The sequence below is a fragment of the Folsomia candida genome, unplaced genomic scaffold (assembly GCF_002217175.1).
Source record: "Folsomia candida strain VU population unplaced genomic scaffold, ASM221717v1 Fcan01_Sc027, whole genome shotgun sequence".
Taxonomy (NCBI): domain Eukaryota; kingdom Metazoa; phylum Arthropoda; class Collembola; order Entomobryomorpha; family Isotomidae; genus Folsomia; species Folsomia candida.
In genome coordinates this window covers 850,369-866,095 of record NW_019091219.1, presented here as the reverse complement: position 1 = coordinate 866,095, position 15,727 = coordinate 850,369, and the positions used below count along the sequence as shown (strand labels likewise).

The 15,727-nt window shown below is 37.4% G+C and overlaps 1 protein-coding gene across 1 annotated transcript; it reads right to left on the bottom strand.

The window, feature by feature from the left end:
• Window positions 1-1,039: 1,039 nt before the first annotated feature.
• On the bottom strand, window positions 1,040-3,810 carry LOC110859639 (chymotrypsinogen A). Its single transcript, XM_035859666.1, has 5 exons — window positions 3,518-3,810; window positions 2,732-2,992; window positions 2,031-2,122; window positions 1,230-1,959; window positions 1,040-1,169 (listed from the first exon to the last, which is right to left on the bottom strand). Exons 1-5 carry the CDS (start codon window positions 3,786-3,788, stop codon window positions 1,147-1,149), a joined length of 1,377 nt encoding a protein of 458 aa, XP_035715559.1. The 5' UTR covers window positions 3,789-3,810; the 3' UTR covers window positions 1,040-1,146.
• Window positions 3,811-15,727: the final 11,917 nt, after the last annotated feature.

The following is a 15,727-nucleotide window of genomic DNA, read 5'->3' as shown; positions in this document are numbered from 1 at the left end:
TTTAGTAACATATTAGCGGAATTTATAATTCCACCCCCACATGCTTGGATCTTGTTGAAGAAGATATTTTCCCGAAACAGAACGCAAAGATGGTGGCAAATCGACGATCCCATTGCTTTCAGTGTAGGTCTCGTGCTTGGCGTAATGATCCTATAAAAATGTTGAGTGATATCGCAGTATTCCCCAACAATTTGGGTTGTTCTCTGCCCACGGTTGTATGGGCGGGAACTTGTGGCTTGTTTTTGACCCCTTTATCTCTGGCATGTCTTGTTTTAATGAAACCGGGTTTTTGGTTTAAGAGACCACTTTCAAATGCGAAGAAAATCGAGCTCCTTGACTACGTTTTCGTACATTTTTTTTGTATCAGCTTAAATATCTTGATGATAAGTGTGGTTGATTTTCTTTTCAACGTGAGGGCCCAAGGAATTTTGTATTTAGGGTATTTATTTGTACCGATGGTATTGTCGTCTGTGTCTGGAAGTTTGGTTTACCTCGGGGCCTATTGCATTATTGTTTTTGTGGTATGAGTGGAATTTATGGAATTGAGAAGTATTAATGGATTGATTTAAGCTGAATTATCTAATTAAGGAATAATACACACGTGGGAAGAAATACACATTATAAGTGTTTCTAAATTGTTGTTGAAATTGCTCTACACACTTTGTTTCGAGTTATTAATTTCGTATACAATTTAATTTTTAAGGTAGATATATATGTACAATGAAATAGAGTTTTTCCGCGCTCTAACGACTATCGACTTTTATAGCTTAAAATTTACATGAAGAGTCCGTAATAATATTGGGGAAAGGGATCCATTATTGGTTTTCGAGATCTGAGCAAAAATATGCGAATTTTTGGTTAATTCAACTAGCTTTTTGTCAAAATCGTCAAAATTTGGTAACCCACCACTGAAAATAATTTTATAAATTCATGTCTGACATCGAAATTATAATATAAATGCAAATCGGTACAAATGTGTATCCATATTTGCGTATGCTATTCTTATGCGGCGTGACAATGAAAATATTAGCAGATAATAATTATGCGCCATGTATATTTATTAACCGAACTACACTCAGCTCTGAAAATACAGATTTTCACCACCAAAACTAACATTCAACCTTCATACGTATCAACGTATCCGTCTCACGCCTGGCAGAATTGCTCCCCTGAAAATATAAATTCTCATTAGACAATACACCTTTCCAAAATCTCATCATCCAAATTACCCGTTGTAGCAACAATCCAATCCAAATAACTGGTCACTCTAACAAATATATTCGGAAAATTCGTATTGCATCCCGCCGCGACATTACTCGTCACCCCGACGGCATACGACCTCCCATTCTTCACTAAGTCCACACTACCACCCGAATCCCCACTACAGCCAGACTTCCCACTTTCTCTAGTACAAAGACCATGTGGTGGCCATGCTGCGCCAAACATGGGTCGACAAATTTCCTCCGGTAAAATAGTCACGTCCGCCTTATTCAGTCTTAGAGAGGCTGATAGGCCTCCGGAAACCGTTGTACCCCAGCCAGATATCTTTGCCCTGAGAAAATCAAGATTTTCCCCTTGTAACGAAAATGGTAGACAGGCCGGTTGGACGGTTGGACTGAATGCGATCTTATTCTTGAGATGGACCAACGCAATATCATTTGCTCTAGCGCGGCTGTCCCAACGTGGGTGACTTATCCAACGATCAGCTTGCACCCGATAACTTGCCGCTTCAGAGGTTGTTCCCAGGTCAAGATCACCTACATCAACGAGCAGGATGTCAGTCGGTGTGACGATATCAGTGCAATGGGCGGCTGTCATGATCCAATTGGCAGAAATGATAGTACAAGTGCAGAAAACACCCAAATCCCCCCATCGTTTTATGTAGAGATTGCAACGCCACGGGATTTCGCCCAGGGCTGCGTTGGATCCACCGATGATCTTTGTATGTCTGATGGAAGGCTGCATCCAAAACAGGAAAATCTTGTTAATAATTACTGCGTTCCCTTTTTTGAGGTAAGATAACTTTATACCGTTCCGCACGAACAGCTAGGTTGTGGTTGGGTAGTGGAGGGTGGAGGGTCTGGCCTGGTTGTTGGCACGATAGTATTGTTGGCACCTGAACCTAATATAGGACATGTAATAAGTAATTCAAATTTTCATATTAGACAACCACAATCGAGGCGAATGGGCGACCTTGGCAAAGGCATTAGAGTCGATTGGGCTACGCAAAGCTAACGAGAATTAAATTCCATTGAACAATCATCGCGCGCAGTACCTATTTTGTTTGCTAAACTTGGCAAACGTAATCTGACGTCATCCAAAAATGTAATTTTTATCAGTTTTATAATCGTTACATGTTTTACCCACCCGATACTTTCTGTATCAAACAAAACAAGTTTTTTATTTTGTTCTATCCGCTTTTATCACTTTGAATAGGATTAAAAATATTTACAATATTTATAAAAACCGAAAGTTTGTTAATTGAAATAGTACAGGAACTATTTATCTAATACTAAAGAAAATGTTTCTCTTATAAAAGTTTTTATACCAAATGTTAATTTTTAATTGCTCTTTAATACGCATTCGAGGTTTGCATTTATCACACTTTAGGTTTCGCTGCCCTAAACAAACATATTACCCTTCCTCAATTTCTTATGCTCCCAAAAACACCATATCAAGGGCACCAAAATCTTCATCAATCTTGCAAACGCCGTCATGTCATGTTTCTAACCTGGACTCGACGCCGCCACCTTGTTCATGCAGAGAGGTCGCACGGTCACAGTTTCGCAATATTGTTGACTCCAGCCACCCTTGGCAAGATCAAAATGGAGGCAACTTGCAGTATTTTCCACTGTGATTGGTTCCCCATTTATCCAAAAATGCGGTCCAGTGAAGGTTTGTCCAGGTTTGGGAACAAGCTTCCCATCCTCCAGCCAACGCCATAGCCTTCCATCGCCAAGTTTATTCCCAGACAGCCAAAAGGACCCCCATTCTGCAAGGTATTCAAATTTCTTAGGAGAGGAGGGTCGCACATAGAGACTCTCTCTTGGTAATAAGATTTTAACAGATGAAAGATATATTTCAGCTTAATTATTTAGCCAAAGTTTTAGATTCACTGGGGGGTGGTTACGGAGATTTTTACCTTAAAATTCGGAAAAACAGGGAAAACCGGAGTCTCACCATTAGGGTATCGAAGGAGTATTGCAACCCGTAGAATACGAATATACATAGGTTTTGGAATCTAGGACCACCCCCTGAGATTCCAAACTCGAAGAAATGTTTTTAGTTTTTCATAGATAATGCAACGCAGATTTCCTATCCAATGCAGTAATTGCATAACTCAGGAGCCACCCAAAAGCAAGTTGAAAAACTTGCCCAAAGTTTCATTTGTTAAATTACAATATCTGTACAAAATCAGAGTCAGCAAAGCAAGTCCGTCCTCCTCAGATTCATAACGTAGTCCCGATTTATCAAATAATTAACTGATAATCAAATAATATTTATCAAACATGTGTACCGTTCGCTCGGACAACATCCTTGGCCCAGTTGGTGATCACCAGTTGGTCAGATGCACTTTCCACCGAGGCAAGTTGTAGCCCATAGCTTTTACAGAACTTCATTGCAGATGGCCAATTCATTGGCGTGTTTTGAGCAAAGAATTGCTTAACGTGGGATGGTCCGTTGGAGGTTCCGATCGGGGTCACCCTGGTCCCCAGATTTTGCCCGGAAACGAGGCATGCTACTGTTGAGAGAAAAAGAAAAATATTCATTCCACTATAATTCCCCATGTCTGGGCTGCAACCTGCCTCAAATTTTATACCGAATGCAGTAGAGAGATTTGTAGATATTTATACACTTTCAGCATCCGTTAGTCTGTTTGCGTTGCATATTTGCTTCAGCTCGCCATATGTCACTGGGTGTGCGTCATTTTGGTTTTTCAGGTACACAATCTATTTACCAGTCAAGTAGCATAAATTCACTATTAGAAAGCTGCTAAAGTCACGCTGCTACTGAGAATGGAGGTCTTCCAACGTATGCTCACAGATTTCGACAAAACTGTCGCCAATCGGTCACACAAATGATTAGTGTGAAATTTGCAAATGGCACTATCTGCCAATGCCCAGGTTTGGCGGAAATATTTGCATCCAAAGCGGGAAAAATACGCAGCAAATTTGGAAAATGTAAAATTTGCCAGCTTTGGGGGTACGTTTTCTCCTCTTTTTATGCAAATATCTCTGCTTACCTTGAGAATTGGAAGATAGTGCCATTTGCAAATTTCATACTAATTATATTTGTGATCGATTGACGCTAGTTTGGTCCAAATCTGTGCACACGTTGGGAGACCTCCATTGTTAGTTTGTGGGATTAAATTTGATGCCAGTTTGATATGTCCGAATTTGATACCAATTTCCAATAATATTTTGCCATTAAAAATGTTTCACCGTTATGTTAGAACTTTAATACAGAGTTACATATTATTGCACGCTATTAAGTACATACTTATCGCTACCGTCACAGATGAATACCGCTAGCTATTATTATTTTATTACCGGATTTATATGAGTGTATGACATTGAATAATCAAATGGTATTAAGTTGCAATCCGTTACAGATGCTTTAGTGCCTCATTCCGTAGCAATGCAAATTTACACAATTCCAGCAGCTAATTGCAAATATACATTGGATAATTCAATATATTTTTGTGTACATATCTGCTCTGCATATTTGCACTCCTAATACGTGAAAATCAATGCCAGAGCACAATCTAGAGTATTCGCCCTGGGAAGTGTTGATAAGTTTGTATGCAAATCAGGCCCGTACCGACGATGCTTCTAGGTGGAGCGCCTGCTCCAGGCCGGACGGCCCGATGGGCCGTACCGGCTGTCACTGTACACTAGATATTATTGACCTCCAGAACCAGTATCTGAATTAATGACTAGCAGGGGAACCTTAAGTACCGTCACACCTAAATTTCCTTCCGAATAGCCTTAATCGACAGATAATTTAGATTACATTTAGATTGTATTTATATTTAACATGCGGTGCAAAAGCACGTTTCGGCGATATTTTTGGTGAGAGCTAAACCAAAATGTTTATTTTTCTAATGCTTTTAACATAGCCAGCAGAATAGTGAATGAAGAAATGAAGTTTATCGACTATCGAAATATGTACAAAACGTCCGTAATTTATGCTTATTATGAATATGCAAAAAGTGATCCACATAATTTTAATTTTTTTGCAAATTGCAAAGTTTTGCAAATTACAATTAACGATTTTTTGCATTTTTAGGGCATTTTTATTTTTTTGAGTCAGGGCTTATAGAACCGGTCTGTCCGTCTGTCTGATTCACGATAACTCTGGTTAAGCTTATCCGATCGAGTTGGAATTTCGCACACGTGAAGTATGGGCCAAATGAGGAGTAAAGTTTGAAGATGGGCGAAATCGGTCAAGTGGTTGACCGGTGGGGGTCATCGGAGTGGGTGGGGTATTATGCACCAAAATTTCAAAATTGTAGTAGAAAGGCTAAATTTGACATGGACCTCCATAATGGTTTATAATGAAAGAATAAAAAATTTTGAAATTCAAATTTCGAGACAATTGGATTTTTTGCGAGTTTTTGAAATTTATTAAAATTATAAACTCTTTCAAATTTTTAATTTTTCAAAAAATAATGCATTTGGATTTTTAACAAGTCAAGTAAGTCATTCTGAAGAGACATGTTTTCGAATTTTTGGATTCGCGCTAAAATTCGAAAATTTACAGACTTTTTAAAAACCGAGGTTTTGGCTGAAAAATGTTTAAAAATTCGCGCCTCGCGGTCAAATTAGCGCATTAGGAAAAATGAAAAAATACGGGTATGCTTATTTTTTGCGGTGAACAAAATAAAATTGGTCCCAACCCGATCTGAGTTGTACACGTAAAAGACTTGCATTGTAAGTGCCGTAAGGTAAATATCTGATTAATACAAGTAGTTTCATGCATTTATCCATTACTTACTAGACAATACTATCGGTGTTTTGTCGATTTTTGTTTACTGGTCGTACTCGTCAAATTTAACTGGTGAAATTGTTAGTTACATGGTCTTTGCATGCAGCTCAAAATTTTAGGAGCAATAACTTAAGTTCTGAAATAAAAACAAATTATCGATATATTTCTCCAAACATTTTCTCCATGCTATTTTTTACAACGGCCGGACTAGGAGTTAACGCTCCAGGTCGTACAAATCCACGGTACGCCACTGATGCAAATAAATAATAGTTACGCTTTGTATCTATGTAAATACTTATGATACCAGATCTGAAACTGACAATGGAAGTCCCCCAACGTATGCTCACAGATTTGGATCAAACGATCGTCAATTGTGCGCAAATGTAATTAGTTTGAAATTTGCAAATGGAACTATCTGCCAGCTTGTTGTCATTTTGGTCGATGTATGTCCTCATCCGAGAAATTGTTGCATAAGTTGATATTTTAGGGAAACGTCGTCTAGTTTTAAACAATTTATTTGACTTAACACTGTCGTAAAACTTTAAATCTTTATCTTTTCTTCGAGATTATAATTATTATAAACTATTATTACTTTCAATCTCCCATTCCTGCGATGATGATTCTTCGGAAATTGTGTCGGTTTGAGCTGCACTGTCACCGTAAATGTCAATTTCATCGTCACTGGAAATTTCCAATGCATCGAGCGTTTCACATGTACTAGTTGAAAAATTAAGTAATTTTTTTAATAAAATCAGTCGTTCACTTGCTAAGTCGTTAAGATTTAAGCCACTGTCAATTATCCAGCGGGTACTCCAGCGGTGCCATATTTTAGTTTTATTAATTCTAGTAACAATTCGCACACTTTAATGATTTTCGCCATATTTTGAGTGGTAATTGCTAAGATGATTACTTAATTGAACAATTTTCAGAGAATTTTTAACAAAAGAGAAAGAGCAGATGACTAAAATAACAATAGGATTTAAGTATTTGGTGCGCAAACTGGGCAAACTGATCTTACCACTTCGCACAATGCCATCAACATGCATCAATTTTTTTCATTCACTTAACTAAATTTTCTTACAATTAATTAAATTTCAAGTAAACATAAGTTACTAAATTTATCAAACATAAGTTACTGATGGATTTCCTTGGGTCACACAGATAATAATAACCGTCACAGGTGGTTAATGTATATTGGGGGGCACGACCGCCCCCATCTCCACCCGCTCCCACTCTGCCTATTCCGCCCCCACTTTCGCCAACTTTGAAGACTATTAAAAAATTAGCAAATTGGTTTTGCAGAAAAATTTTTGCACTTTGCAATCAAAACATATCATGGTGCATACGAAAAGTTAAATTAGAACTCATTTTTCAACTATCATAGAAAAGGTATCCCTAGTTAGTGGAAACCAGTACTCCATTTCGAATTATAACATTTCGAATTATAGCCGGGTTGTCCGATTTCACGAAACCCGGTTATGAACCGTGTTTGACTTAAGAGAAAACCGGATCTACAATTTTCGAAAAAGGCTATTTCCTCAAAAACCCATTTCCACCGACTCCGATACAGGTTATCGATTTTTAACAATTTACCATTCACGTCTATAAATACTCAAAAGGACATTTTATCCAAGGAATATATTTTTTCAGACACGTCTGGGTTTCAGCTCTAGACGTATCATCCATGTCTAAACCAGAATATCATAAACTTGCGGTTTAAAGTAATTAAACGAAATGCCAAGTCTTCAATATGAAGACTATGTAGTAAACTATTTAGTATGTGATTCAAAAATATATACGAAACAAAACATTGGCACGGCTTTAAGCTCAACTTTAACGATTACGGTGCGGAAAACCAATTTAGTATAATTTTAAAATCGATAATAACGTGAATACCTAAAATTAACGAACTTTTTCTTGTCTAAATTAGTTGTGTGACACAACTTTTGAACCCATCAAATGAGTTTCATGCTTTGCGATACACCGGAAAATATGTGGTGCCCCTCAATAAATAAGGACACACTTTTAAAATGAAGTTTTGCCACCTACTTACATACATGCGCTCAAATGGAATAAATATTAATGATACCACAACAGTTTCGCGTTCTAGTACACTTGGTTCTGACTTTTTTCAGAGGTATCAATAGCTTTCTTATCGGTTTCCTCACTTGGACAATATTTAAGAAAGAAAACTAGGATAAATAAATAGTTCGAGACCAACCCTTCTACGCATTCAGTAATTAGCGTAGCATCGCCAGATTGCATATTGCACAAGATTTAGTGTTATTAGCAACAATCACAGCCACATCAACATATTGTACGATGACATAAACGTTCTGGTGAGGTTTAACGAACGCCTATTAGCTTATGGCTCTTGCCTATAGGCAGGAGAGGTAGGACAGGTATATTTTGACTACGCAGGTTGAGATAGGTTCTATTTGGACAGCTACAATTGCATAATACTACTTATCAGTAGCGTTAATTCAAATCACTGGCTTGGAGACAACACGTATCACTCGTCATCATGTACCGTTCCGGGATCTTTTAGCCCAGATAAGAGTCAGCTTCTGCCTTGTTCAGGCACTGACCATCCCCAAATAGACAACTATCCAGTACGCTGATATTGATTTACCAAAACATCTAGCCACTACCTAATTTCGAGTGGTACACGTTTGACCCATAATCAGGGAGCATCTGCTGGGAATCTTTCATTGTTAGTATAACACCGGTTGTTAAAGTTTTCCATATAAATCTTTATTTTCCCGGCGCTGAAATTAAAACAGTTTTGAAGAATACAGAGATGAAACAGTACTTGAGACTCCTTTGTAAGTTTGGAGTTTGCCGTAAAACTTGTCATAAAAAATATTAACTAAGATTGTGTTCCGTTTACCAGTTTGAATTTTGAAACAGCGAAACCAGTGGTTTTAAACCACACTATCCAACTTACAATAAAGACTTAGCATAAATCATATATTAACGGACGATTTATAAATAAGTGTATTTTTCAAAATTGGTAATCACAATTAGCATTGGAATTTACTCGTATGTTTACATTTGTACATATATTTATATAGGCTTCAAATTGTTTCTTAAGTCGGTAGTTACATAGGTAATTACTTAAATTGTCTACAGACACAGACATTATGAATAATTTATTGGACACGACGAACTGGTATAATCATAAATATTTAAAAACATTAATCAAATAAGTCATATAACAATAATCAACAATCAGGATGCATCAGTAACCTTTCAACGTTTAGATGCATAAACATTTAACGAGTTTAGGTCATAAATATAGATTCACATGTTAAGGAGTTGTCGTAAAATTTATCAGCAAAATCTATATTAAAATTGTAAAATAAACCTGGATGGCATAAAACCTATACGATATTACAGATATGATCAATTCCTGCAACTGAAAGCAATAGAAATTTTTACATGCATGAATGATGCTAACAACGCATTAGTTTTAGTGCAACCTTGCAAATGCACTGTTATTTGGTTGACCGATTTAATTATTTTAATTATCGATCATAACATTGGTGTGTGCTTCAATTTATAGAGTTTTCTTGATTGACAGTCTAAATAATTTCGTCGTTTGGAATAACCCGGATCGTATCTAAATATATCTGAGCAATAACTAGTTTGATATGTAGGACTATGCAAGAGAACATAGAGCACTGCATTCGTGTATTGGAATCACCAGTATGACGTGAAGAATATTTCGGAGCATTGTAGTCATAATACCCGTAGCGCATCAACATGTTGCACGATCACATAAACATTCTGAGATGGAGCTTGAAAGGACTATCGTTCATTCACTGCATCCCCATAGAATGGGACAATTCGGCCCAACGTGTCATCCGAATTAAGAAAAGAGGAAAGTTGGCGATTGCGAAAACAGTGCAAAACCTGCAACTCGGTTATCTAGGATTGATGACTTTAGTCCTTTACAAACAAAATGAGACGGGATGTTTGTACACCCTTCTTCCCAACATTTGCATGTGGCTGATTACTGTCACCTTATACTCCTGGGGGATGGGGTTCACATTAGCCTACAGAGTGGCAACGCTGCTCAATACAACGACGCGATTTGAGCAATGGCTCCAAAACACGTTTGAAGCGATGAACATTTTGCAAGAATCTCGCAGATCGATAACCAACAGGTACGTGTATTCATGCATTATTCTGCCATACTATAATTTTTGTAATTTCTTCACAAATAGGCAATTGTATCTACAAAATCCGATTTTCGCTCGTTTTTCGGCGATTAATTGATGTGCCACAAAAGTAAACGTTGTTCGCCGCAGTCTTGGATAGATTTCATTCTCACTGACTTTCTTGAAAATTTGTTTTTAAATTAAAGTGTGCTTAAGGAAATTTAAAAATTGACAAACTTAGTTTTGTCGATTTTAATCGAAGGTGGTAAACCGCTTTTAGGTTTTTTTTACATTTTTGGAGAATTCGAAGAAATGTGGTTTTTTCTTAAAGTGTTACCATGATTTTTAGGCACGATAACCTTATTTTTAAACACAGCAACCTAAAGGGTATTAAACAAGTTAAACGGCTTATCGATGAATTAGCAAGTGTGCGAAAATGTTATTTTATACATAATTTCACTCATTAACATCAACAATTAAACCCGTCGTGATCTTGTGTCCCTTAATTTTACTAAATAGGAATCAGCGTAACACAATTCTACGCAGAGTGTTGCCCTTCTTGAATATAATGGGCCCCTTGATGTTTGTCGCAAGGATGAGACGACTCCTTGGGAACCACTGTAATCCAGTCTACTTGGGATACTTGCTCGGATATTGTTCCAGTTGCCAGGAACATCTCGTTTCAAGGGATGATGCAGTGTAGAATCTGGCAAAATTCATGGTCTTGCCCGTCAGCGGGTATCACGCGATGGTCATGACTTGGAGAGGTTTCTTCTATCTGCTTAACGTTTCACTTGTTACCACTGGATGCACGCTGGACTATCTGGATATATTGGTGAGGTAATTTTCACACAGAGTTCCAGTGGCGTACCGTGGATTTGTACGACCTGGAGCGTTAACTCCTAGTCCGGCCGTTGTAAAAAATAGCATGGAAAAAATGTGTGGAGAAATATATCGATAATTTGTTTTTATTTCAGAACTTAAGTTATTGCTCCTAAAATTTTGAGCTGCATGCAAAGACCATGTAACTAACAATTTCACCAGTTAAATTTGACGAGTACGACCAGTAAACAAAAATCGACAAAACACCGATAGTATTGTCTAGTAAGTAATGGATAAATGCATGAAACTACTTGTATTAATCAGATATTTACCTTACGGCACTTACAATGCAAGTCTTTTACGTGTACAACTCAGATCGGGTTGGGACCAATTTTATTTTGTTCACCGCAAAAAATAAGCATACCCGTATTTTTTCATTTTTCCTAATGCGCTAATTTGACCGCGAGGCGCGAATTTTAAAACATTTTTCAGCCAAAACCTCGGTTTTTAAAAAGTCTGTAAATTTTCGAATTTTAGCGCGAATCCAAAAATTCGAAAACATGTCTCTTCAGAATGACTTACTTGACTTGTTAAAAATCCAAATGCATTATTTTTTGAAAAATTAAAAATTTGAAAGAGTTTATAATTTTAATAAATTTCAAAAACTCGCAAAAAATCCAATTGTCTCGAAATTTGAATTTCAAAATTTTTTGCCAGTTTTTGAAATTTATTAAAATTATAAACTCTTTCAAATTTTTAATTTTTCAAAAAATAATGCATTTGGATTTTTAACAAGTCAAGTAAGTCATTCTGAAGAGACATGTGTTCGAATTTTTGGATTCGCGCTAAAATTCGAAAATTTACAGAATTTTTAAAAAGCGTGGTTTTGGCTGAAAAATGTTTTAAAATTCGCGCCTAGCGCTCAAATTAGCGCATTAGGAAAAATGAAAAAATACGGGTATGCTTATTTTTTGTGATGAACAAAATAAAATTGGTCCCAACCCGATCTGAGTTGTACACGTAAAAGACTTGCATTGTTGGCCATTCTAAAATCATTAATTAATTCCTCAAAAGACATGGCTTGCGTGTATTCGTATTCAATTGATAGAGTAGCAAGATTACTTAATCTAGCTTGTGACATGGTTGAGCGTAAGTAGTTCTTAATTAGTTTAAGTTTCGAAAAGGAACGCTCATTAGTAGCCACGCTAACCGGAAGTGTAAGAAATATGCGTAGAGCGGTACGACAATTATTGAACTGTCCCATAAAATTGCAGGTCAGAATATTTAAGACGTCCAACGCCGTGGTCTTGTCCAATTTTTTGCATTCTGTGGGTAGAAACGGTGCAACGGCACTCTTTCTCGTGCGGATAGGCAATACATAAGTCCATGACAGCTTTAGCCAGCTCGTCTTTTGCAGTGGCTAATTTGTTACCACAAAGAATTTCAAAGGTTTTCGTCGAGCTATCAATTGCCTCAAATCTCTTCTCAATATCTTCGATAAGCATTTCCATGACTGGGTTGAAAAATTCTGCCCCAACTTTGTCAATGTTTCAATTTGACCAGTCTGCGGCTCCGAACGCTCTTCTTGGAATCTTTTGGGCCGTTGTCCTCTGGCCAATCGGTATTAAAATCCAGAGCTGGTTCCAATTCCCAGATCTTCAGCACAATTGGTTGCGGTCATCACACATTTGTTCTATCCATCCTTTCTATATTCGTGTAGCCAATTTAGGAGTCCCTGTATATGCTTGCCAGCTGTGTCCACGGATTGGTCCGCCTTTGCAGGGCCAGGCTGGTGAGCTAAATCCTTTCTAGGATGGAATTCCAAATTGTTGCCCCGAGAAGAAATTTAAAATTGTAAATTTGGGTAAAATGGGATTTTTGCATCAGCAACAGTCTGTATATTAGATTCCTCTGAATTTTGTAGCTCCAATAATGCTTCCACGACCCCATTAAAATCGTCCACTAATGCAGAAACTGCGTCGGATTTGGATGACCATCTGATAGCTGATTGTCCTTTAAGTGTTTTTCTTACGTTTTTCTTTAACACAGCCCACCTGGATGGGGAGCAGGAGAAAAACGTAAACAAATTTTGAATTTGTCCTAAAACGAGTTTGGCAGCCAATACATGCGACGCTGCATTTTGATCCACGAGATTAAGCGAATGGGCAGCACATGGAATGAACTTGGCGGCTGGATTTATTTCTTTGATTTCTTTGATTTGAATTTTTTGTGTTGTCATTTTTGCAAATTGCAAACTTTCTGCATATCTGAATTTCTGCAGATTGGAAATTGTAAATTTTTGCAGTTTTGTAGTTTTTTTTTAATTAAAATTTTTCATATTGAAAAGAACTGAGAAAATTTTCACCAAATTAAACTCAAAAGCCTACAGTGCAGCCTTCATTTAGCCCGAGTCAGGAAGTAATTTGACAAGTTGAGAACCTCCCACTACCCATAAGCAATCTCGCTACCAAATTTCAGATCGATATGACGATTTTGAAAAACAGTATGGGTCATCACCCAGGGCCCCTCCGGATGACAATTTTTGCAATTTTACTTTTTATTCTTTCATTATAAACCATTATGGAGCTCCATGTCAAATTTAGCCTTTCTACTACAATTTTGAAATTTTGGTGCATAATACCCCACCCACTCCGATGACCCCCACCGGTCAACCACTTGACCGATTTCGCCCATCTTCAAACTTTACTCCTCATTTGGCCCATACTTCACGTGTGCGAAATTCCAACTCGATCGGATAAGCTTAACCAGAGTTATCGTGAATCAGACAGACGGACAGACCGGTTCTATAAGCCCTGACTCAAAAAAATAAAAATGCCCTAAAAATGCAAAAAATCGTTAATTGTAATTTGCAAAACTTTGCAATTTGCAAAAAAATTAAAATTATGTGGATCACTTTTTGCATATTCATAATAAGCATAAATTACGGACGTTTTGTACATATTTCGATAGTCGATAAACTTCATTTCTTCATTCACTATTCTGCTGGCTATGTTAAAAGCATTAGAAAAATAAACATTTTGGTTTAGCTCTCACCAAAAATATCGCCGAAACGTGCTTTTGCACCGCATGTTAAATATAAATACAATCTAAATGTAATCTAAATTATCTGTCGATTAAGGCTATTCGGAAGGAAATTTAGGTGTGACGGTACTTAAGGTTCCCCTGCTAGTCATTAATTCAGATACTGGTTCTGGAGGTCAATAATATCTAGTGTACAGTGACAGCCGGTACGGCCCATCGGGCCGTCCGGCCTGGAGCAGGCGCTCCACCTAGAAGCATCGTCGGTACGGGCCTGCAGAGTTCTCACTTTGGGAATTTGTTACCCTGGAAGATTTCATTTTCTATGCTTTTATGAATATAAGTAGAAAATCATCGTCACTATTACTTTTTTTAAACGCACATTTTGATACGAAAATTGCTTCGTATAAAACCTTATGAGTTGTTAATAAATTAACCCATTATATGACAGAATGGCGAACCCTGGCTGTCATGTTGGCATCACCACCCGGATAAAATTACATATATCGATGCCTTCAAATTCTCCAACGGCAAGTGAATCAAACCCTGTCAACCCGCGTTATCCCGACGACCCTTATTTTTGCTCCGATTGTTCAAATATTCTGCACCTTCGTGGTAATCAAACTCCACGCAATCCTCCCCTCGTCGGAGTTATTTATGACCTACCCGCTCGTCATCTTCACAAATGTCATGGGTTGCATGGTCTTTGAAACTTTTGCGGCACAAATTTTCGTCAACTCGGGAAAGCTATATGCCGACTGGATGAAGGAGAGCGGGTTGACGAAGGAGAATCGGAGAAGAATTCGATCCTTACAACCGATGAGAATCAAAATCGGGAGTAACTTCATCGACCGGGGTACCGCTTTGGTCACGCAGGATTTTTGCATTAATCAGACAGTCAGCCTGCTTCTCATGCAGTTCTGAATTGCTAACCCTTGGCAAGAACAAGTTAAATGCCTTGCATTTAGAGTCAGTTTTCGGATTTTTTATATGTATCTGAAGTAGATATGCAGCAAATTATTTTCTCGTGTGTTTATTTTAAGCTCAAGTATTTTTTGAAAAAGATCGGTATTAAGGTACGAAGGCTCCATTTTGTTGCAAAAAATCAGTTCGCATAAATTTCCAAACTTAAATATTTACAGGAAGGTAATAAGTATGGATACTTGGGCAGATTAAAGTGGGTAAATAATCATAAACGGATCACAAATGGATCCACCTACATATGTTCGATTTAACTTATAGATTATATGATAAATAAATCGTTTAATGGCGTAAAATTAATGAGAACATGTTTCGAATTTATTTATTTATTTTTAAATGACAACAATTTCATCGACAAAAGAATTCCGTCGAATTCTTCACATTCCTTGCAGGGTAGAAGAACTAGCACATTTCCAATTTATCCAGAAATCATCTCACCATCCAAAACGGCATTTCGTCCAACAGTAGCCTTCATGACAGCCATAGGTGTTGGTCTAATAGCGATCCTCCATAGCGATGGTGACCTATGTAAAACCCAGTAAAACCCCTAAACCCCAACCTAGTAAATCCCGGCGTCGGAATACCCTGGCCAGCAAGAAAATAACTATTCAAGAATGAAAATGTTTCGCCGAAGAAGTCATAAAAAAAGTCAAAATTTAAGTTCAGTAGTTATAAACCCAGAACTATGACCAATCTAACGTCGTTTTAAGCGGTTAAAAAACTGCAATACTTTA

Bases quoted from the DNA above. Each gene is read 5' to 3' on its own strand.
- LOC110859639 (XM_035859666.1), bottom strand. From the start codon at position 3,788: ATGGGGAATTATAGTGGAATGAATATTTTTCTTTTTCTCTCAACAGTA. The intron at 2,123-2,731 runs GTTAGAAACATG...GTCCTATATTAG, and splicing joins GGTGGCGGCGTCGAGTCCAG to GTTCAGGTGCCAACAATACT. The intron at 1,960-2,030 runs GTATAAAGTTAT...TTTTGGATGCAG, and splicing joins CTAGCTGTTCGTGCGGAACG to CCTTCCATCAGACATACAAA.